This window comes from Leptinotarsa decemlineata, unplaced genomic scaffold (assembly GCF_025532065.1).
Source record: "Leptinotarsa decemlineata unplaced genomic scaffold, Ldec_3_MD MMD2_tig00000133_RagTag_RagTag, whole genome shotgun sequence".
NCBI lineage: Eukaryota > Metazoa > Arthropoda > Insecta > Coleoptera > Chrysomelidae > Leptinotarsa > Leptinotarsa decemlineata.
In genome coordinates this window covers 6,165,698-6,190,862 of record NW_027412542.1, presented here as the reverse complement: position 1 = coordinate 6,190,862, position 25,165 = coordinate 6,165,698, and the positions used below count along the sequence as shown (strand labels likewise).

The window sequence follows — 25,165 nt, the reverse complement described above, 5'->3', positions numbered from 1 at the left end:
TACATCAGCAATATTTGATATTTTATAAAACTCAAATTAAACCTGTAAGGGATATATGTCAAAAGTACTCGGCAAAACATCTGCTCATCGCTTCGATGTTCAACTGAACACACATCGAACTACACTACAATATAACTTGATTTCAGAAAATAAATATGCCGTTTAGAGCCGATTATTCAATTTACCTTTCAGAAAATTATATTTATCAGCTTAGCCTTTGATTGGCTAATACCACGATCAAGCAGTTGGAAATAACTTTGACCTCTAACTGAAGCCTAACTAGTTCTACATTAACCAAGTTATCTTACATTTATGTAGTTTTTGTGTGAAACTGTGCGTGATACATTTCTTCATTCAGCAGTATGGCCAGATATTCCCACCAAAAATACTCTGTGTATCAGTTGGAAAAATGAATATTCCACCAAAAATAATCCGTGTATCAATTGGCAAAATGAATACAATGGAATTATTACCTTGGCCAGTAAATATGTTTCATCGTCCGCTTTTCTTAAAAAAGAATCTACATGTTTTCTAGTCAAACCATTGGTTTTCTTAGCTTGGTATCCTTCAGATTTCTGTTTCAGAAAAACCAGCAGCTTTGAGAATTTGCTTATATCTAAGTTTTTCTTTATAATTATAACAGCTTTCAACATTGAGTATAGAACCCAAAGTGACGAAGATTTATGAGTTGCAGATTTCTCTTCAAAGTACGTTAGTAACGTTCTTTCATTTATGCCTTCGATATTGTTCTCTTCGAGCCAAGATTCAAATCTTGAGTAAGTAGCTTCATATTGAACCTTCGACTTCTCAGGTAATATTGCTTGTTGGGGAAGATCTCCATTTTCGTCAAAATCTGAAAATGAAGCGGTATTATTTTGAAACACTGATTCGAAATAAGTGAGGAAATTTTGATGAACTTATCATAGAAGATAAATTGACTGAAATACTACTTGTTTTCTATTTTTTTTTTCTCTCGTTTCCACTGAAGGTTTTTGTTTTTTGGACTTTCTGCTAGCTTATAAATAATACTAATACATATTAGGGATTAAATGAACATAAATAAACAAATAAGACAGGATTTGTGCACAGGGGGATATTGCAATCAGTGAAATCTTTGCAGAGAATATAAAATATTCAATAGTATTTCTAGGCAGTGGACTGATATCTCAGCAGCAAGTCCTGATGATGCCATCTGATATGATGTCGACCTTTAAAAAAGAATACACAACACATAACCAACCGGAAAAATAATTTCACAGTATGTAATATATACTCCCTAGAAAATAAAGTTGACCTGTTTCAGGTTTTTTTCAATACCAATATTCATTCAGGGTGGCCCATTTTGACTGGAATGTATACATGAGTTCATTGAATCAGTTCAAGAAAACTTCATAGCACTCTTGAGAAATGCAAACGGCACATCACCAATTAGCCTTCATCAGTACGGTGAACAGTACCGTAAACAACACATATGCACGGATTCATTTTTATATACTGGATCTGGATATCAAGCAGGACGAAACTAAAGTAGCTGAAGCTGCCTGCGTAGAGACTTTACAGATTTGTGTTTCAGAATATTTGGCCCATCGTCATTAGTCAAGTGGAAGGATGCGCAACACTTGGTTACAAAAAGAGGCCGTGGACAGAAACTAGCCACACATAATGTGATTTTGGTTAACAGATCTTGTATTCGCATTTCATTAGTTCGGACTTCCATTGTATAATATGATATAAAATGATTTGAAATTCCTGAAAGAATCTGTAAAAAATTGAAAAGAGTAGCTGAAAAATAACAATTATGTTAAGCAAAAAAACTGAAATTACAATGAAATGAAATACAAGCAATAACCAAAAAATAAAAAACATTGGGCTATTAAAGCGAGATGAAAATCAAAAGAATTATTAACAAGAAATGAAAATTATAAATTAAAAGATTCCAAGCCAAGTTACTTCACGACGTTTCGATTGTTAGTATCCAGAATCGTCTTCGGGTAATAACTGGACTTCGAGTGCTTTCACCCGTCCCCTCTTCCCTCTCTCCGCTTCATCGGTTTTAGCGGGAGCTGACCGTTTGGCGGGAGTTTTTCGTGTTCCGCTTGGTTATAGGTTTCCATGCGTTACGTATATCTATGCTAGCTTGGCTAAAAGCGTTGTTGGACATCATATATGCGACTTCTTTGAATTTTTTTCTAAACCAGCCTGAGACCACTTGATGGTTTCTCCTCGCTGTGTATGCTTCTTGTGCTCGGCAATGCGAACACTTTCAATGGTCAGATCTCGGAGGAATAAGTCCAGTTATCATCCGAAGACAATTGTGGATACTAACAATTGAACAGCTAATCTTTTTATTTTTTTTAAAGATTCTTTCAGGGATTTATATCATATTAGACAAGGGAAGTCCCAAATAATGAAATGCACCACGAAACATTGTCAACCACCTTCAAACAGATCTTGCATTTACAAAAAAAAAATACGAAATCATCACGGAATCACCTAATAGCTGCGTGCGTGACATCCGGGTCCGTGAAATCATACAAATATAAAGGATATCGAGTGTCTTGATATGAGTACAAGAGATAAATTCATCGGGCATATCATTTTGGAAAATGATAACTATAGGTATGTGTTTCGGGATATTTGGCTCATCAGAATTTAATCATGTGTATGAATGGTTTTTTTACTTCGCTACTTCTACACCCTGAAGCGAGAATGATGAACTTCGAATGATGAATTTTGTGAAAAAGTACATTGAAAATTTGAATGTGTTTAGGTCGTTACTATTAAGTTCATTAAATATTTCAAATGATGACCTCCTGCGTTCATAATGAAGATTTTGTTTGACACTGTCTGAAAGGTTTTGTTCAAAAGTAATGAGTAATCAAATAAAAAAATTTACTAGAAGCTATACATGGACCTGAGTCTTGTGGAAAAGTGAGTATGTGATTTTATTTGTGAACCGCGGTTAGGTAAAAGTACCATTCATTCGTTAACAATTGGACATTCATCAATATATTGTAATAATAACGAATCTCTTTGTGAGTTTTAGAACATTTTCATTGATTTCAATTTGACACAACTCAGTTTTTACGTAGAAGTTTTCCAAATTGGAGCCTAATTTTGGCACAGCACCACGTTCAGTGGCGTTCGGTAATGGCCAAGCACTACCCTCAGCAGCATGTTCTGTCGCGTTTGTGAACGGTCAAACTCCATGTCGAGGAGATTTTTTTTCGCGGTAACCAGTGTAGCTTTGGACATCCGGTAAACCAAGAAAAGTAGCCACTCTTTTAGGAATATTACCAATTGTTTTGTTACCGTGTTACGTGGAAAATGTGTCAATTTACCGGTAGTAAATTGACACATTTTCCATTTTTGTAAGCCAGAAAGAAACGATCATGGCAGATTTGCGCTGACCGGAGATTTTTGTATTTGAGTATGAAATCTTCCAAGTTTAATCAGTCAGTATAACAAAATCTTGGTGGGATGGAGTTATGCTGATTAGTGAAAAAAAATCCTTCGCCTTTCACCTCAACCACACGAAAGTAAACTAGCTTATCTACTTTGCAAGATACTACTGCTCCAATGATTAGAACAACCTCAAAAAAAGTAAAAAAAGGTCATGATGAATAAACAGAATGAAATTATGAAGAGCAGGATTGTCCTTTGTTGAATAATAATTCAATAAAAGAGCTGGTGAGGAAAATAAATTTTGAAATAGATATATTTTTTTCAGCAGTTCCAAGTTTTACTTATCAAATTCAGGACACTTTTTCCTTCAAATCAAATCAATCAAACCAGTCACAAAATTTCTCAATAGAAGTAAAAACTGGAGCCTCTGGCGTAGAATAAATCCAAAAACCAGCAATTGCACCAATCACCATAAATACAATACTCTCTTTTTCAGGACATGATGAAATCTTCCAATTTGGTTGCTGAAATGCTCGTCGAGAAAAGTATAGTATTTATGGTGATTGGGAAAAAGTCTAGATTTAGACAAAATTTCTTCCTCAAACGATTCTACTTTTAATAATATCTGCTAGATTGAATTCTCAAATATCAATGACAAACAAAATCGTAAATCTGCAGCGTGCAAAAGCAGTAGTCCTACTAAGATCATTAATGAAGAATCAAGGATTCTTCACCCAGATGGAGTTTTTTTTTTAATAATATGCGGGTTGGTTTAGCAAAATTTTTTAGGTATGTAGGAACACAAACTAGCAGTTTTCTCAGCCGCATCAGTACTTTACATTTTAAAAATTTTTTAAACTTCAAAATACCGTATATGTAAACACCACATGCGATAAAACGTAACTCACCACTCTGACCATGTATCATTACACTTGAATAAATTTCGCCAGCCGATGGCAGTTGAATCTGATTGGCTTGTTTATTTTACCCAATAGATTCAAATGTGTGTGGTGATCACGCATCTATAATTGTTTGGGTTACTTTGTTCATTTGATGGACAGCGAATCTCCAATGGATGGTGGATAACGACCTAAACCCTTAAAGTCTGTAAATGCTGTTCCACTGTATGGGAACATCTTCTGAACCATTTCCGAACCTTCTCATGACTGATCGTTTATCCCATATGTATTTATTCCTAATGAAAGGAGAAGACCTTCTAACAACCCATGGTACGATCATTGATATGGTTTTCGTAAGCAAAGATCGTCATGCAACCTTTCCATATACGAATATGAGAGTTGTCTAATGAAAGTTCGATATTATTATCGATATAGCCTCTATCGGATACCCTCACTATAACCATTAGTATTATCCAGGGATCCATTATTCTAGAAAATCATTTTTTGTCATACACCATGCATCTGTTGGAAGAGAGCCAAAATTCAATATTTCATTTTTTTGAACACAACACACTTGTCTCTCATTTCCATTGAGATATTGATGGAAATCTGGAGGAAATAATAACTTAAGATATCAGTAACGAAGTGGAAATTGTTGCTACCAAAATCTACTCTGCAAAAGTGTCGATTATTTTATTTGATTATTTTATTTGGTGAAATCACGTTACTGAAATAACTAAGGTAGCTCAAAATAAATTTCAAATACTAGTTTCAACGAAAAAAATTTCCTCACCTCAGCAACTATGAATGCTTCAAAAAGTTCGAATATTACCTTCTGTATAATGTACATAGTTTCATCTCTGAGCATTCCCTGATGCTATTGACTCTATACATCCACCCGCTTGATGTAAACCCAGACACCACAAGTAACTTTGATAGCCTGTCTCTTTTATCTCAATGCTTTCATGAAAAGTATTCAAGTGAAGTTTTCAATTTGTGTTCACTGTGAGCAACATTTAATCTCTGCTGATTGGGTCGGTTGCATTCTGTTCACGAGATGGATCTGTTTCTAGTTAACAATACTTTTCTTATACGAAGGTTTCATACACATGGTCGAGCCGCGTTGAAATCAATCGAGTCCTAGGTACACTGCTGTTTGAGTCGATTCTTTCGTGCACTGATGAGAGGTGATCTACTCGATTAATTTCGGCATGGTCCGGCTGCTGGATGAATGAGAAACATCTGCGAGGCTAGTCTTTGTGAGAGAGGTATCTTCGATAAATATAGGTCTGATATGTTTCAATGTATATTATAGTACTGGCCAGGAAAGCAGACATTTACTAGAACCTACCGTGTAAGTATATACGTTGGGAGACATGAATATTTCAAAATTTTATGTTTCTGTTGTACAACATCATCAGACAGAAGAATTATATGCGTGATGAAACGAATATAGTGAGAATAAAATTATGTATGCACATACAAGAAAAAATTGAGAAACATATTTTGGAAACTACTTGATAGTTTTGGAAAATAACTGCAAGATACTCAGCTAGAAGGAGCCATAAGAGCCTTTTGAAAAAATATAAACTTTTCCAAAAAGTTAAGTAGGTCGTTGAAAACTGAAAAGTCTTCGAATCACTCGCTTAGAACGGATTTTTTTCGCCTTATATCGGACGTTTGGAGGGAAGTTATACCACTCCATGAGCTCCACGTCTTCTCTAATGAAGACAATGGAGAGAAATTATAAAGTATCAAGCACAGTGTCAAAATGAAAACTGAAAGCAAGGAACCGTCAATTTTTTATTGAAAAGGTTGACTCTGGAAAAATATTCGAACGGATAACCCCCTTGTTTCATATAATAATGAACGTTATGTTGAGAACGTTCCATGTACATTCCTTGTGTTTGACAAATTTCCAATAACGGACCTATTCCGTTTTCATTTAATCATTTTGTATATAATCGAGTCTCTCACAGGAAACAATTTGCTCAACAGACGGAAAATTCACAATCAATGCTCTACGGTGTATCAGTCCACCGTTAGATCGTTCGAGGAATATCTACCAATGACTGCATTCGACCTAGTGGTTAAGAGTTAATCACGATGGAATAGGTGTCAATGTGAAGTTTGAAGAAGTTATGCATGATCACCTGGACCTTTACGTTAAGGAAGTTGCGTTAATGGCAATGTTACGATTGTGCACGGCTGATGTAAACCTCGAAGTAGGAATGGTTCAATTGAGGCTGAGCCTATGGCGAGGAGTGCTCACTGCACAACCTCTACTGCAGATAACCAGTGATGCAATTGAACCCAGGTTTGTGTTTAATAAACCCTACAAAATACAAATTAAACAGAACACAGAGTCAGATGCTACGCATATATACAGATGGCTCAAAAAACAAAGAAGGCTCAGGATGTGGAGTATACTACAGATCACTACTAAGGATTAAGTAGGGAATGAGAAAAATACCAGCGTGGTTCAAATAGAACTGGCTGGTATCTCAATCGCCACAAAAGAAATATTTTTATTTTATTTATTTGTTTTATTGATCACAGGTACACCATGATCTCTGGACAAGTCACATAAAATACATATATATGACATATATACAATTGAAAATTATAAATTATTTACAACCTAAAATTACAACATGATTACTAACACATGAAATATAGAACAAAATTTAAAAGTGAAACATAAACATATTAGGATCCATATAGATTATTAACAAATCTGTCATATTTATAAATAAGAGTTAGGAGTATTATGTAATAATTTGAAACAAATTTAACCAGAAGAATGAAAAAATAACAGGAATTGTAATTCAAATTAACTTAGGACAATTCGAAATCATTTACTTCGTGGTAGGCTTTCCTCAACAGAATACTCTTCCGTTTCTTTTTGAATATTTCCAGGTGAGTATCTTTCAATTCAATAGGTAATTTATTTAACAGTCTCATTCCTAGATAATTGCGACTAGTATTTGCTAATTTATGTTGTGGAATCAGCAGGTTGTCTCTATTTCTTGTATCATAATTATGATTATAATCATAGTTGCTGATATTTTCTTTTATGAATACCAAGTTTGTATAATGACTGATGAAGGTAACGTCAAAATACCTAGCTGTACAAACCACGGCTTTCAACTTTCCAATCTGTTTAAACCTACAATTGCTCTTTTTTGGAGTAAAAAAATAGGCTGTAAGTAGATAGAGTGTCCCCAATTTAATAATCTAATGTCATAACATTATGAAATAGTCATGATAGCCGCTTTCCTACCTAAATTAATTTTAACTTGTCTAATACCATAAATGGTCTTAGATAACCTACTCGAAAGATTGTCTGTGTGAGTTTTCCACGACAAGTTGCTGTCCAAGTGAATTCCTAAAAGCATCATTTCCTTGGTTTAAGAATAGCATAGAAGCTGTTTTCACTTTATTGATTTGTAATTTATTTGCCTTAAACCAATCATTATCTGACTCAGTTGTGTTCGATTTGTCATATAAGATCGCATCAAATCAAGAGATATACCTCTGAGACCATAGTATTTCAGCTTTTCGAGTAAAATATTTTTTGAGACACAATAGAAAACTTTACTCAGATAAAGAAATACTGCCAAGGTTGATACTTTGTCTTCGAATACCTCTCGTATGAAATTGGTTAGCTCAAAAACTGCCCCAGCAGTACTTTTCCGCTTTCTAAATCCAAACTGCGAACTCGTGAATAAGTTATTTTGTTCTAAAAATGAGGCTATTCGTATTGCAACTATTTTTTCAGCAATTTTACCTGAAATGGGGACCAATGTAATTGGTCTGTGGTTTGATATCGATGTTGTATCTCCTGATTTGAATATTGGTATCACTTTTGCGATTTTTAGTTTATCCGGTAATATTCCAGTTGTTAATATATTATTTATTATCTGAGTTATCGTTTTTAGTTATGCATCTAGGTTTTCTTTATACATACACACTGAGTGGTTGTATATGTCAGATGAATTGGAATTCTTGAATGATTTTATTATATCAGTTATTTCTTCTTCTGTTGGAGGATAGATGAAAAGTGAATTTCCATTCACGGTAGTAGGGGATTTACCCAGATGTGTCGAGAAATGAGCTTCCTTCCTGTATTGGTGTTGATGTGCTCCCAGATAGCTTTTGGTCTATTAGACGACTCGCGAATATTATTCAGCGCCACTTGCTTTTTCCTATTAATAAGTAGTTGTTCATACTCGTATTTCTTTAACTTGAATTGTTCTTTTAATTCTTAATTATTTGGTAATTTCAACTCTATTAAATGCTTCAAGTTGGTAATTTCTGTCTTGGCTTTTATAATGCTAACCTCGACTATAGCTTCTTTATTTCTCCGGTAATTATCACCCTTCACCTTGATTAACGGAAAGCTCATTTCGTGGTAATATTGAAAAATATTCAGAAAAGTTTCAATGCACTCATTGGAATCTGTTATTTCATCTAAAGCAACCCAATTTTCTGCACTGATAGCAGACAAGACTCTTTATCTTGATGACTTCGACAATTGCGGGACTAGCCAAACGTCACACCCCTAAGATGGAATATAGTCAAAGAATGCAGTTTTGCCAGGATCTCCCTGGGAAGCTGGCGCCGAAGAAATATCTGGCGATGACCAGAAAAAATCCACGATTAACAGTAGGATTTCTGACTGTCAACTACGGAAACACCTCAATAATATGGGGATAGTAGACACAGCTCTATGCAGGATGTGTGAACACGAAGATAAACTGTCAGGTATGTCTTATGCGAGTGTGCCGAGTTATCGTTAATAACACGGTGTGTTCGGCGAGTCTAGGCCTACACCTGCCGAAAGGACACGATGGAAGATGACCTAGGATAACAACTCCTAGGGAGGATGTACAAAGGGTCACATGTGGCCTAAGTGCTGTGGGCCTACACTCACCCTTCCTACACTACAGATACAGATGGTCACCACAGCTGGTTGAAAATGTATGACGTGTATATCGAAAGAGGCATGGATTAACTAGTACATTTCATTTTTAGAAACGGTTTTATAAAAATCTTCATCACTTTATCTCAATAAACATTCGTGTGAGAACCAATGATTCGAAATACTGTTGAGAAAGTTAGCTTTCATCTCAGGGTTGAATATACAATTGAATATGTCGGTCAATCACTTGAATATGAATTCGGCTGAAACAGAGCCCACTTTTGTGCGAAACCTTAAGTCATTTATATATTTTTTCAACTGAATATTTCAACCAGAACTAATTCGTGCATCAGTTGACAAAATGGATATAATTGAAGTATTTCCTTGGCCAGTAAATGTGTTTCATCATCCGCTTCTCTCAAGAAAAAATTCACATGATTTCTACTCAAACTGATAACTTTCTTGATCTGATACCCTTTAGTTTTCTATTTTGAAAAATGCAATAGCTTTATCTGCTAATATCTACGTTTTTTATGATAATAACAGCTTTCAACATTGATTATAGGGTCCAAATGTCGAAGATTTGTTAGTTACAGATTTATTTTCAAAATATGTCAGTAATGTTTCTTCATCTGTTTATATGATTGTTTTCTCTAAGCCAAAAAAAAAAGTGTTTAAAAGCTGTTTTCCCGTTAAACAGCCTCAAACTTCGGGTAAGCAGTTTCATATTGAATTCTTGACTTCTCAGGTAATATTAGTTGTGGTGGTAGATATTTTATTCCAAAGTCTGAAACCGATGCAAGTGATTGTGTAAAATGGTTTTGAGCAACTTCAATTTCAGTCCAAAATAAATCAACTTGTGTTTTTTAAGCTTAGCTAGTAGTATGTGCTAGTAGTAGTATACAAATGTTATTATTAATAATAACACATAGTACTAACTGAAAAATCAATTTTTCAATCTTTTTTCATTCTCGATTCGTGATTCTACTAAGGCATTTGAAAAAATTATGAGTTAACGTATTTCATTTCACCTCATTGTTAGCTTTTTTCGAAACAGTTCACGAAGCCAAATCAAGTATTAAACTTTTTCAGATGTTTTAATTCTGATGTATCTCAACTGAAGTTTCCTGTACCTCAGCCTTCTGATTATAATGCATCGAATGACAAGAAAGCTCATCGCTAGTGCAATTAACAAAAATAACTGAATGGTCTTCTAGATCGTGAGAAATATTTAACACTCAATTGAAACTTGACCTGTGTGATGTTTCAACCATGGTGATATTTTTTATTGGCTGGCACTAATAGTTGCAGAGTTTTCCCTTTTTCTTTCGTGTAGGAAACTCCTATGCATGATCTAAATTATATTCTCTTCAAAATTGACTGTCAACAAATTATCTGTATTGCAAATTCATCAAAAAAAATTACATAATGAGTGGGATTGTCAAATCTACAGCTCAAGACAAATTGTCAAAATTTCGAGAGAATTTCATAAAAAATATTTTTGAAATGAAGATTTTTTAAAACTCGATATTGTAAGCACACCACAATTCAAACCATCAACATCGATAAAATAATACATTCATTCTATAAAAAATTCTTCACTGAAAACTATCCCAATATGAACTTATTCTGTTACAAAATATCAAATTCGAAGAATTGTTTAATAAATCCGATAATTCATCTAAAGCATTGATTGTTATGAGAAAAAAGTGTATATTATACCAATTGATAAAATACCATTAATAAAAAAAAACTTTCTCATTTAAGTAACCACCTTTTATATTCATTGAAAAGATTTTTGAGGATCGGGAGAATTTTGATTTCAGATAGATTTCTTCTTTCCATACATATATCTATACCAATAACCGTTCTCAAATAACTAATTGAGACAATAAAAGAATATTCAATAAAGGAAACAATTGATTAAACCATCAAACTGAAAACGAAATGTGACCTTACCTAACGTATTTGTTTTATAGTGTTCAAATAAGTTCTATACTCCTTTGACTAAACAAACACAAATTTCGAAACAAATCTTTTATTTCAATGAAATCAAACCTTAAGCTTAACAAATATATAATCCCAAAACCGTGTTTGTATGATTCTATACAAGACGTTCAACTGAAACGGCATCAACCCAAAATTCAAAAGTAAATAATGTTTTTTTTGGATATTTGGCTATACAAAAATGTCTTTGGGAAACCCAACTGAGATATTTTCACTTTCAGTTATGTCAAAAGTATACGTACCTTCTTTCATAGCTAAGTCCACTGACATTTGTGTTTTCATATGAAAAAATACCTTTTATGCTCTGAATGAATATGAATTTTTCCTATGCAGAAGCTTTCATTATCCAAATGGCATTGGATTTCAATGACGTCTTCAGAAGATGAAAAACTGTAAATTTCCTGAAGACGCCAACTTGGTAGGTGAAACGCGCGTCGAGAAAGGTATTGCAGTTCAGCAGTGCTTGTTTTGGATTAATTCTACGCCATAGGTTCCAATTTTACCTTCCATTTTGAATTCCTTGTTGAATATAATCCACCTCAATAAACCTTTCTCATGTTTCCAATAGCTAGGTAATAATAAAAGTTGTACGAAAAATTGAATTCAATCGATGATCGATGAAAAGCCATTGCAAAAACCGAGAATTTGTAATGTTGAACAGTTTCGTAACGCAAATCGAAACTCCAAAATTGCAGATGTACACACTAATTGATATTTATGAGAATCAGCATACAATATCAAAGTACATTCCTCACAATGAATCCAATTCAGATTGAATGATAAAAAAACTGCATATACACATTCAAAAATGATTTTATGCACGACCGGGCATAAAGTAGCACATTATCGCCCGGATTTGCGGGCGTAAAATAGCACTCTAGCACCCTCGGATTACTTTACCGCCCGGCGGGCAAGACAGTCATTGAACAGGCGCTAAAGTGAATTTATAAACTCAATTTCGCATCCTCAGATGCTTTACTTATTTCTGATAGAGTACAATTCACACTTTCTTCGTCGCTTGAATGCATTTTAAAATCACTATGGCTACTCGCCTATATAATATCATTTCGAAAAATTCACTGAGTTGCCATGATAACATTCATTCCATCACTTCTTAATTGATATCTAGAATTACATTGATAGAACACGATAGAAATACATCAAGGCCGCCGCAAGGCAGCCTTGATGTATTGTATTGAGAGGTTTCTACCTACATGACATCAAATATACCGGTGGTGAATAAAATGTTGTATGTATTTCTGGCGTAATTTGCTTTTATGGACGTAGGCGTGTTGATATCCCTCGCTATCGCTCGTGATATTACTTACACGCTGCGGTCCATTGAAGCCTATTTTACGCCATTGATACATATATAAATATTATCACCACACATGGAAACGTGAAAATATCAAAAACGCTTAGAATTAAGGCTTGGATACGATTCAGGAATGTCAGCTGAAATATTGCATAGAATGAAAAAGTATACTTAAAATGTTTCCTTTTGAATAAATATATTGAAATTATGAATAAGCTGACTCGTTACTTGATGGAAATTATTAACAGTATTCATGATGATCAATAAAATTTCATATTTTAGACGTGTTTCTTCAACACCGTAGCTTCATCTGTAGTCATTAATACTTGATTAATTATTATCGTGGATAATATTGAATCATCTTGGTGGAATCATCTTGCAAGTAATCAAGTCTCTTGCCATGTTGCCAAATTTCCAAAAGTTTTTTATGTATGGTTTTCTTGATATAGACTGGTGCAGTTCTAGTTGAGATCCTTTATTTATCTTGGTTTTTATGATAGATTAATAAATATTATATATAGGTGATGTACCAAAATGTTATCAAAGACTAACCACAGGGTGCCAACCCACAGAATTTGTTTGGAATCTCACGTTATTTTTCAGAATGAAGAGGTGATATAAAATTTTCATTGAAAACAAAAATTCAAAATAATCCCAGATGACATGTATTACATTTCATCTGATATTAAAGTGATGCAACTACCTACTTTGTTAATCATCAATAATTTTCAAAAAACCTTGTGACTTCCCTTTGCTGGACGAAAATGCATAATTGAACTGGCATTGAAAAGTGTATAAACAACAAAAACTGGACACAATATCAATCCTTAACGTTTTTACATTTGGGTTTTCATAGTCAATCGTTGAATCCATCCGTGAAGGAGGATGTTTTTCTGCTACCACGACGAGACGTTCTTCCGAAACGATAACCTATATATCCTTCTGGATCTGGTAATCCCAAGAACGAGGCCACTTTCTTGGGATAAATACCAATTGTGTTCACACCAACGGGCTGGTTTACACATTTACCATTTCTGTAAGCTACGAAAAAACGTTGCTGATCAACACGAGATGGTCGAATATTGATATATTTTCGAATTATCTCTACCAAGTTCAAGCCGTTGATGGTTTCCGCTAGTATGATGAATTCTCGTTGTGATTTGGTCAGAGAATTTGGTATCGTGATTCGGAAATAGCTGCCTTCATCTTTAACATCTTCTATTAACATGTGAGACAATTCGTGTCTATTGCATTCACCAGCGACACCAATTATCAAGGCAACCTTAAACAAAAAGTAACTACTGGTGAATAATGAGTTGTCTCAATGTATACATTCATTCACTCATTTATTTACTTGTAACCAAACAAACTCAATTAGTTTTATGTCAATGATAATGAAAACAAAATTCCAATTGAATAAAATCAACTGACCAGCCATGCTTACAACTGTTTTTGTTGTGATCTGTTCAATGTATATTATCTGAAAAATATTGAAAAAAAAATCAACAGAACGAAAAAATAATAGATACATTCCATTTTCAGTATATACCAGTATTAGTTTTCAACCCATTAATGCCCAGAGGGTCGTTCACGACTCATTGATTTCTTTTTTCCTCATTTTTTGAACAAACGTCGTATATCAAGGGTTATCAAGAGAATTATGAAATTTATTTACAGATCACAACAATAGTTGAATGAATTTTGTAATACAAATTGCAGAGAAGCAATGCAAGGCAACTCTTACTGAAATAAAGCTAAATAACTTGTCACTTTGATTTAATAATAAATTACCTTCATCAAGAGGTACGTATGGTCGTCCGCTTCCCTCAAAAACGTATCAACATCTTGTTTTGTCAAATTCTTAGACTTTACCGCTTGATATCCCACTGCATTTTTCTTCAAGAATGCCAAAAGGGTCGTATATTTGCTGATATCTATGTTTTTCTTCATTGAAATCATATATTTCAACATTGAGAACTGAGCCCAGAGCGAGGAAGATTTTTGAACTTTCGACTTTTCCTCAAAGTAAGCGAACAGTACTTTCTCGTCAAGTTCTCCCATGTTATTTTCTTCACACCATTTTTCGAACCTTACGTAAGCCGACTCATAATTTAATCTCGATCGCTCAAGTATAAGTGATGGTATAGGAAAAGAAGAGGAATCTTCGACATCTGAAAGGAAGATATTTTAATCGTTCACGAATAACACATAGAATTGAAAAGGAATATTGAAAATATTGAATGTATTTTTGAACAATAATAGGTAGCTTCAACAGGCACGTCTAATTCTATCTCATATGAGAAAACTATTACGGAAAAATGAAATGAGTCCAATTCATCAGTAAATTCATAGATTATAACGTCATCCTTCACACAGAAGTCCATTAATGTAAGGTACTGGTTGAATAAGGTTGATTCTCACTTAGAAATTTGGAAATTTGTACTGTGGAGTGTGCTTAAAATAGTAATTGCCCAAACAACATAAAGAAATCTAAAAAACAAATCCTAAAAATGTTGATGTTTCTATAATGTGACCAATAAAGTCCGCATCATATGGTGGCGTTATCCGAAATTTGACTTTGGAATCGGTTTTCGCTTCGATTAAGATAAAACATAAAAAAATAGTAGTCACGTGATTCGCATTAACTGTTAAATTTTATTGAAAAAAAATCAGAAGTAGGGTTATTTTTCGGGACACCGAAAAAAGTTATAGAAAATAGATGATGTGACTACCTTTTTGATTATTTTTCATCTCAATCAAAGCAAAAACAGATGCCAAAGTCATATTTTGGAAGTCATCAATAAACAAGCTCAAATAGTACTTGAATTCGGCCAAATTAAGAACATTTTATTCAATAACAGATTTCGTTCGAGATATACTTAAAAACAATTCAGAAGAAACCCTCAAATGTAAGATAATTATTTTTGTTTGATTTCAATGAAATCCAATGAGTTCTCAAAATTTTTTGACGCTTATTTATTTGTTCCTGTTATAAGTTACGATATATTATTTTTTATTATAGTCAAGTACCTAATTCCTAATTCAAACTTCTATTGAGTTGAGGATAATTTGGGGAAAATTCAACAATGAACTGACTTACTGTAAGGAACATTGATTATCTTGTTGCAAAATTGTATGAGATTATACCATCGCCACCTCATCTCCATTTTTTACATTTGTTTTCTGAAGAAATTATGTATTTTATACATTTTATTTTTATCTTCAATCAACCTATTTTTGTTCATTCTGGAAATGCAATTCATTATAGTGATATAATGAAGGACTGTACTGGTTGGTTCAGTTTTCTTTTGGTCCTGCTTATCAACTGAAGGCGCAGCAAGGCGAATGTTGGAAGGTAAACTACAATGTAATTGTACTTATTGAAGTTCTAAAAACTATAATACATTTTCCTTCCAGTAAATCAGATGATAATTCATTTTTCCTCACGGGTAAAGCAATCATTCTTTCCATTGTGAAACATAGATAAGTAATTTCAGTAATTTAAAAATACCATTTCCTCAATTTCTAGATATGAGAAAAATCTATACTTACTACAAGTGTCCTGACTCCTATTCAGTAAGTAAACTTGATTATTAGAACAACGAATACCTAAATGATAATAATACCTGTTATTATATCAAATAATGGAAATACTAATTTCACTATAGGCTACAGATGCTATAAGTATTCTTCAAGGATGGTTGATCATTAACTGATGAGCATTAGGCCTGGTCGCCCTTGAAAGATGATGGCTTCTTCTTCTGCTTCTGCCTCCTGTTTTGAAACCAGATTTTGATACATTTTCGATCCAGTCCAGTTTCCTCCATCAATTCAGGCAGGCGACTTCTGTCCACAAATGGGTCAATGCTAAATGCATTTTGCAAAATAGTTTGCTGGTTGTTAGTAAGTGAGGTTCTTTTCCGACCTGGGTGCAGAAACATATGAGAACCCTCACTTGATGGGGGTGAAGATAAACTGTTTAGGAGAGTATCAAGGGCAGCACTGGGAATTGCGCTGAAAACTATCGTAAGGTTAATTTGTTTGATTTACAAGACAAGATGAAACACATATCTAATGGAAAATCCATGCCTACACATGCTGTTTTCTTGTGGTAGAGATGCGCTAACTCGACATAAGGCATTGTTGTGTTGAAATTTCCCAATAATATGTTGACAAATATTTTCATAATAGATTATCATTAGTAGACATAGGCCAAATTCATTCCTCAATACAATTTAATTTCGTACATCTTCAATTATGCATATATTATCAAGAACAGAAGACTGAGAGGTTACATATGCTAGAGGTGGAGTAGCAATATTAGTAAAAGAAAATATTCCTAACCAACAAGGTCGTATCAAATCTGAACTGGAAGTTGTTGCACCATGTTCCCCTCCTTCTCACATAATGCAAAACCTATTTGACAGATAACAAATGTGCGTTACTGAAACAATTGAGATCACTTTTCAACTACCGATCCCTTTGTTGGAAATTTCAATGCTCAAAACCCCTTACGGGGGTTCAGAAGAACTCGATACTCGCAAAAGAAAACTTTTCACTTCTGAAAAGATTTAGTCCGCTTTAACGATAGAGCAGGCATCCACCTAAATCTCAGATCTAACTCATCTTGTTTTTGCTCACCGACCCTCAGTCAACTATGTCGTCGGATATGCTTGAAGGAGCACAGCATTGAATACTTTCCAACTCCCATGCATGCCTTGAAAACGATAAATCAAACATCACCTAAACTCTCCGATACAGCTTACTGATATTGATGAGTCAGTTGAGATATAAGAATTGCAGCAAACGGGTTAGCCAACGAAGTAAAACTGGCCATCATTGACTTCCGAAACGGAAGGTTGAGGGAGCTCTTGGAATCCCTTCAGACTGCTCCCTCGCCCATTCACGGAGAGCGCGGAGTGTGCTACTCCCCCGCCGACAAAGCGTTGACCTTTGCCGACACGATGGAACGTTAGTTCCAGCTTAACGTCGACGATGATGATGACATCTACCGCGATATTCTGTTGAAAAATTGGGTCCATTGCATCCCCAGCTTCTGTCGAAGCTGGGCAAAGGGTAAAAGGTCTTCCGGGGTCGACTAAATAACTTATAGGTTGATGGAGAGGCTTCCGGAGAACTACGTTCAAATGCTTTTGAGCATAATAAATAGCTCACTGGCCCTCAGGTACTTCCTCAGAAGGTGAAAGCATGCAGACGTCGTTATGCTCTCAAAACAGGATCAGGACCCGCTGTTCCCACAAAACTATCACCCGATCAGTCTACTCTCCTCGGCGGCTAAACTGGCTGAAATATTCATTCTGCAAAGGCTTAACGAAGAAGTCGAGTACCGAAATTTTCTGCCTGACGAGCAATTCGGTTTCCGGAGGGAACACTCCACTGAATTATAGGCTCTGATACTGGAAGGCCTTCAAGTAGAGGGCTCCCTGTCTGACAACAGGGAGATCCTCACTGGAGTGCCACAGGGGACCATAATCTCTCCCACGCTCTACTCCCTTTACACCAGCGACCTTTCGAGGTCCGAGCGTGTGAAGGTATATCTATATGTCGACGAGATGACACTCCTTGCGTCTTCCATCGGGATAGTCTATACAGAACATGCATTGGACGACCTCGAACGCTCGTACCTTGATTGGAAGATTCTAGTGAACCCGAACAAAGCTCAGGCAATAACCATGAGAAGGACGACATCTTCTCCGGCCATGAAAGTGAGGTTATTTGAAAGGGAGATCGACTGGCAGGCGCGGTAACAGTACTTGGTCTTCTAATAGACCGTAGGCTCACCTGGACTCCACACTTCGAAAACGTAAAGTCCAGAATCGACGAATGAATTGCAAATCTGTACCCTCTGATCAAGGAAAAATCAAGCTACCCGCAGAGATTTGTAGCTGCCTTCCAGCTTTCCAGCAGTCCATTCAGTCGAGGAATCGCCGAGTTCTCGATAATGCGGAAACTCTCGATAATTAGTTAGGAAATCTATAGATTATGCTGTAGACGATCCCTTTCGATATAGTATGGCCCCGACTCTCAATCGAATGAGACCCTCATATCCTTTGTTAACAGATGAATAACTTTTTCACCTAAAACTTCAGCCAGGTAGGGGTACACCGTGAAGGCCGGTACGGATGTCTTAAGGACCTTCATACCGTCATCAATTTCCAGTTAGTTTTGTCTCTTTTGTCTTTCCGATGAATACACGTCGAAAGGGTAAGGGAGCTGGGCTCAATCCTGAATAATTTAAGATGTACAATCGGCAGCTGAGATAGTGAGTAATCGTATTATTGAAGTTACTCAGACAGTAATTCCCAAAACAAGCGGGAAGCACGATAATAAATAAAAGGAACCTGTTAATAATGGACACTGCCACGCAAAGCTAGTATTTCTACAACAGAACTCTATACTTTTCTTCAGACAATCTGGTTCTGCAAATGTAGTGGCAACCGAAATGTTCAAATATGTACAGATTGCCTCAGTTGTTTAGAAGTGAAACATCTTTTCACCAAGGACACTTTACATTCCTTGTGGTGCAATTTGCGATAGAATCGATGAAATGCAAGAATTGTAGCTCAGACATAGGTGACATTGTTGTTATACTCCAGGACATTAAAATCTGAATAAAAAGATACCTTAAAGATGTGTCATAATGAGTGGAATTGAACGGATGCTACACTCAATGAAGTAAAATCTACAGCTTCAGAATTTCATAAAAGAATTATGAAGAATAAAAGAAACCAATATATAATAATCCGTTTAAGAATTGGTCATAAAAATCTGAATAACATTTTTATAATCAGTGGTGAGAGGAAACTTAGGTGTGAGTTATGTGGAAACAAACTGACTGTGAACCATATTTTTGAAAATTCCCACAGTACGAAGATATCAGGACTGAAGATATCAGGCAGAAGATGTTAACCACATAAATATATTATATAACACCATGAATTTTTTTAATGAAAGTGGAATACATAACATGAGATGAAAAAATAATGAATATGAAATAATTTGGCAACACAGCAATCGATGTCATACAAATGCAAAACTAATGTTTTGTGGTAGTTGTTTAGAAAGAGAGTTTTTTCATTATGGAAAGGAAGTGTTAACTCGAATGGTGTATGTTTTTATATAATGCTTTGTAATATTGAAGGAACGATTTGAGACAACAGGCAATGCACATTGAACAGAAAAAAAAATGAAACAATAGTGACTTTTGAAAACAAATCAACTACTTGTTCGCATACGGTTTGTCGGACGATACAAAATTAAATTACAGAAAATAATATTTCTGTAGTAGAAACGGATTCGTAGGCCCAACTACCATTATTGAAGTATCGAAAATCCATATAACCTTTATGTTAACAATAATGTACGAAATGTGGTTTCAGCAAGGTTGGACATCAGCACATTTTTTGAGAAAAATACGAGTGGAGTTGAATATAATCTTTGCTATTAGCGAACATTACATCCAGAAATTTTATTTTTGAGGAACAATAAAATCGAAGGTTCATTATACTGTTGCTACTTAACAGAATGACATGAAAATGAGAATTCGTTAAGTATTTCAACGAATTATTCCTATTCATTTGAGCCGCGTGACAATACAGTTCATCAAGAGTTTCAGAATTTGTATTGAACAGGCTGAAACACATTTTGAACATGTACTGTAATTATGAGTAGGTACAATAAGGTTCACCAATGCAATCGTGATTTAGCCTAGCACCACTGATGAGATTTATGGATGATCAAAACAACGCTGTCTGCTGATAGATTACGAATGACTGTAATTATTGTCATACCTACCTACTGATATAATTTTGAAAAACAGTGTTGGAAGTAACACAAAACATGTTGATATCAATTACATGTAGGATTCGAAAAACCTAACGTTTGTACAAAATTCAAAGTAGCATTTGACGATCAGAGAATATTTAATGACGATCAGAGAATATCACGCATCTCGGTGTTCTCTTCAATTCCACCAAACAAAATTCATATCTATGCGAAACCAGATCCATTACTATTTTTTTTTCAGAGCCTGCAACACCCTCATTTTCCGAAAACATGTATAACTTGTCATCGACGTATAAAAAGTCATTGCTGAGTAATAGCAGTTCAATGACAGAATAAAATAATATATATTTTTGTTACTACTGAACACCATGAGCGTCTGGAACAATATACAAAACGTGAACATTCTGATACCATATAACTTTCATTTATTACAGATCACATAAAAATATTGAATCGCCCCTGTATGTTTGCCAAACATTTAACGTCTCCTCAACTTCAAGCCGGTTGACTCTCGTTAACAGCTTAAATTTAGCCTATGTGTCGCGTTATAAACTACCTATATTAAGAATATACGTTTTTTGAATAATCAGTTGAAGCTGAACGTTTGAACAATAATATTTCGATAATCGAAATTATTGTGCTGGAAAGTTGAAGGTCTTATGTCACATTACCAAAAATTATATCTACTTCAAATTATGTACACATATAATGAGAATCAACGAGAATGTCGGAGGGAATGTGTTATGTTCAAAGATGATTTATATTATGTTATTCCTTGTAACGAAAATATAAGTAGGTATGTTATTATAATACAAATCTTCAGTATCGAAGAAGAGTGTATATTCAACTTGAGATTTACCTATTACAAACAATGACAGCAACCTTCATTTTGATTTCACGCACTTTCAAAACTAACAATTCAATTATAATTACTTATGCCACGCCATAACAGTGTAATACAATCGCTTCACTTTCACAGAAATAAGTACGTATTAAAATACTTTCAGGTCACGTTCCACAACACTCATATAACCGATGTTCAGCGTACGAAATCGACTGCACTCGACGAAACGACAGTGTTGCCAGTTTATTAATATCTACCTAAAGCAACGGTCAGCAACAAGCGGGCCGCGGTCCGTTTGCGTACAGCGAAAGGTCGAACCTCGGACCGCCAAGTATACCAAGTATAAATTATTACGTAGATAAGGTATACAATACCTTAATTAATTAAGAAAAATAATTTTGAGCCACATAGAAATTTATTTAGAACCTATTTTATTTTGAGTTTCCTAGCTAGCCTGTTTTACAAGTACCTACAACTGATACGGTTTCATTAGTTTCCCATCTAGCCTGGCTAATTGAAGAACAAGTAACCTCTTAACCTTTTTTTAGATACGCAGAAAGCACTTTGAATTCATAACAAACAAGCGCAATATGCTGGTTGTGGCTTTCCTAAAAGATATTTTGAAATATTTGAATGTGCTCAACACAGAATTACAAGGAAACGTTAAATTGATATATGATCTGATACAAAGAGTGTCTGCTTTTCGTCGCAAGCTGGATATCTTAGAAAACGATATTGCAAAACAAAAATTCATTAATTTTCCGACAATTCTTGAATATAAAAAGAACTCTTACGAAGACATAGTTCAGTTATTGAGAATCTGGCCGATCTTAGAAACGATGTAGCGGCAGAATGGATAGATGTGGCTGTCAACTTATTCAATCTGTCAAAGCCATCACTTTAAATAGAAGATGGGTCTTTGCAAATGTATGAAACGGTATCCTGATGAGAATTCTGGACCCAACATGTCTCGGAAAAATATGAAAATTACAAGAAACTACCTATAAATTTGGCCACTACGTTTGGTTCGACGTACGTATGTGAAACACTCTTCTCAAAAATTTTTCTTTTTTTAATAAATATCGTTCGAGATCAACAGACGCTCAATAGAAGATTCACTTCGAATTATTTGCTGTTCCTCTCGAGAACCAAATTGGCTCAAGACCGTCGGTGTAGTTTCTCACATTAATTTTAGGTCTTGTGTTCTATAACTAAGAATTTGATTTGAAACCAAAATAATACATAAGTAGCACCTCATTCCGGACCTCAATAAAATTTTCCCACAGTATCCGGACCCTATCTAAAACTACTTGACGACCCCTGACCTAGAGGGTGACGGCAGTCTGTTGAAATCTGTTAAAACCCACGAATTGTACTCTGTAATCTTAGTTGACTTAGTGAAGTATTTGCATTAAAATAGTATTCGTTGATATTTTACCCCACTTTATTGTTTTCTATACAGGGTATTTCAAAATTCTACGGAAAACTCGTGACAAATTATTGAATGCATGTTCGGAAATCGACCATTTTGAGAAAATAGAGCTCTGAAGTTGCGAAAAGACTACCTATGAACTTACATGGATCGATAACGAGCTGGCATGAGCTTGCTCAATTATTGTCATGGGTAGGATTATTAATTTCCAGCAGGTAACGAGTCAGTGTATTCAACATATTAAAATAACCTCTAGTCCTCCTTATGCGTAATACAAATATATTATAACGGTTTTACCCGAGTCGAAATTTGTATGAGACCAACAATATCAATATTTTGTGATCAGTCGAGTAGTTTCAAATTTAGAGGCGTGATAAGGGGACAAAATATCAATTTTTACGAATAATTCTGATTTTTCAGTCTTGAGAAAAAGTACTACTTTCGGCACGATAACCTATTCAGAAAAAGGTAAATTTCGACAGAATTATTTGAAATTGAAAGATTTTATCCTCAGTGAAACTATTCAATAGATTGATGTTCATGAAAAGGTTTTTTTATTTCAAAATAAAGAAAAAAAGTCATTCAAAACGAAAAATTTTCAAAAGTATTCGTGGAAATTTTCCATAATTCCACAATTGTTCCAGTAAAAACTCAATTCGTAGTTGCATTTGCTTTTCGATCAGTCACCTAACATTTCAAACACCTGATGCTTCCTATATAAGTGAGCCCGTAAATGTTCTCTTCTCCTGAATACGGCTCTACATACTCGACATATGTATGCTTTGGGTCGTCCGCAATCTCTCGACTGATGTGTATTCAATGAGTTCTTATTTTTGTAAAATCTTGAACACTTAGGACATTGAACCCCATAACTGTTGCCTATAAAAATTAAATATGATTATGAATTCTATCAAAGTATTCCTCACAGGTCAGCTCCTGATACGTTTGATTGACAACTATTATTACAATACAGAAGTTACATGAAATATGACTTTTTTCAATAAAATTGATGGATGTTTGTTTGAAGGTGGTTGACAATGTTTCGTGGTGTATTTCATCAGTTCGGACTTCCATTGTCTAATATAATATAAATTGATTTGAAATCCCTGAGAAAAATAAAAAGATTAACCAAAAATAACAATTTTATTAAAACAAAATACTGAAATTACAAGGAAATAACATAAAAGCTACAACCAGAAAATATAAAATTGAAATATTAATAGAAGCTGAAAATTAGAAAATATTATTGACTGAAATGAAAAATTGAAATAAAAATCAAAAGATTCCAAACCAAGTTACGTCACGACGTTTCTATTGTTCGTATCCACAATCGTCTTCGGGTGATAACTAGAATTATTACTCCGAGACCTGACTATTTATAGGCCATTCGGGTGCTTTCACCTATCCCCCTTTCCTCTTTTCGCTTCATTGGTTTTAGCGGGAGATGACCGTTTGGCGAGAGTTGGTCGTTTTTCGCTTGAGAGGTTTCCATATGTTACGTATCTCTACGCTAGCTTGACTAAATGCGTTGTTGGACAACATATACGCGGCTCAAATGACCAGTTTCGACGTGGAAAGCCTCAACACCAACGTTCCTGTAGAAGAAACACTTCAAATCATACAGAAGAAGCTATTCGAAGATGGGGACCAGAAAGATAGAACAAACTTACCCATACTGCCAGTGGGATCGCCACTTTCACCTCTTATAGCCAATATATATATGGAGTGGTTTGAAACTCTGGCCATTGAAGAAGCCCACAAGAAGCCCAGAATCTGGTTGAGATACGTAGACGACACCTTCATAATATGGAACCATGGGAATGCAGAACTAGACATTTTCCTGAAGCACATCCACAACGTAAGTCCTTTCATCACTTTCACAATGGAAAAGGAAGTCCACAACGAATTGCCTTCCTTAGACGTAGTTGTGAAGAGGACAGACACTAAATGGGAAACATCTGTATATCGAAAACCCACTCACACAGGACATTATCTGAACCAAAAATCCAACCATCATCAATCGACTTAGAGAAGAATCATCAAGACTCTACTAGACCGTGATTTCGAACTCTGTAATACAAAGGAAGGTTCGAAAAAAGAAATAGGCATTATCAAAACCAACCTTCAACAGAATGGTTACTCCAGAGTGATGGTAGAACAGGATTTAGCTAGAAGACAGCAAGAGCTGCACAAGAAAGAGAAGCCGCCACAACCAGTACTTGTACTTCCCTACATCAGAGGATTATCGGAAAGGATGAGAAGGATTGGTTCCAAGTATAACATCAGGACCTGCTTCAGATCTGGGGACACTATCCTTAGCAGCCTCTCAAAAACCAGGCCACCAAACGCGGACTGCGATTCCAAGAATTGCATTTACCGAATACCATGCGAGTGCGGAGAATCATACATCGGTGAAACCAAGAGGCCATTGAGAATTCGCATTGCTGAGCACAAGAAACACACACAGCGAGAAGATACCAGCAAATCCGGAATAGCAGAGCATGTTTGCACTCATCAACATAATATCAAATGG

General features: G+C 35.1%; 1 protein-coding gene across 4 annotated transcripts in view; it reads right to left on the bottom strand.

Moving 5' to 3' along the window:
• The window catches only part of LOC111502628 (uncharacterized), a 30,954-nt gene extending 9,535 nt beyond the window's left edge, over positions 1–21,419 (bottom strand). Inside the window, exons 1-3 of one of the 4 annotated variants that reach the window (XM_074172618.1) lie at positions 21,216–21,419; positions 14,342–14,721; positions 474–13,832 (exon numbers count right to left, since the gene is read on the bottom strand). In XM_074172618.1, the coding sequence (XP_074028719.1) occupies positions 13,407–13,832; positions 14,342–14,611 (696 nt within the window). In that variant the 5' untranslated portion in view covers positions 14,612–14,721; positions 21,216–21,419 and the 3' untranslated portion in view covers positions 474–13,406. Of the gene's footprint in view, positions 1–473; positions 13,833–14,341; positions 17,617–21,215 lie in introns of those variants that run through there. The other 3 variants (XM_023156758.2, XM_023156766.2, XM_023156750.2) reach the window with 3 other exon arrangements.
• Positions 21,420–25,165: the final 3,746 nt, after the last annotated feature.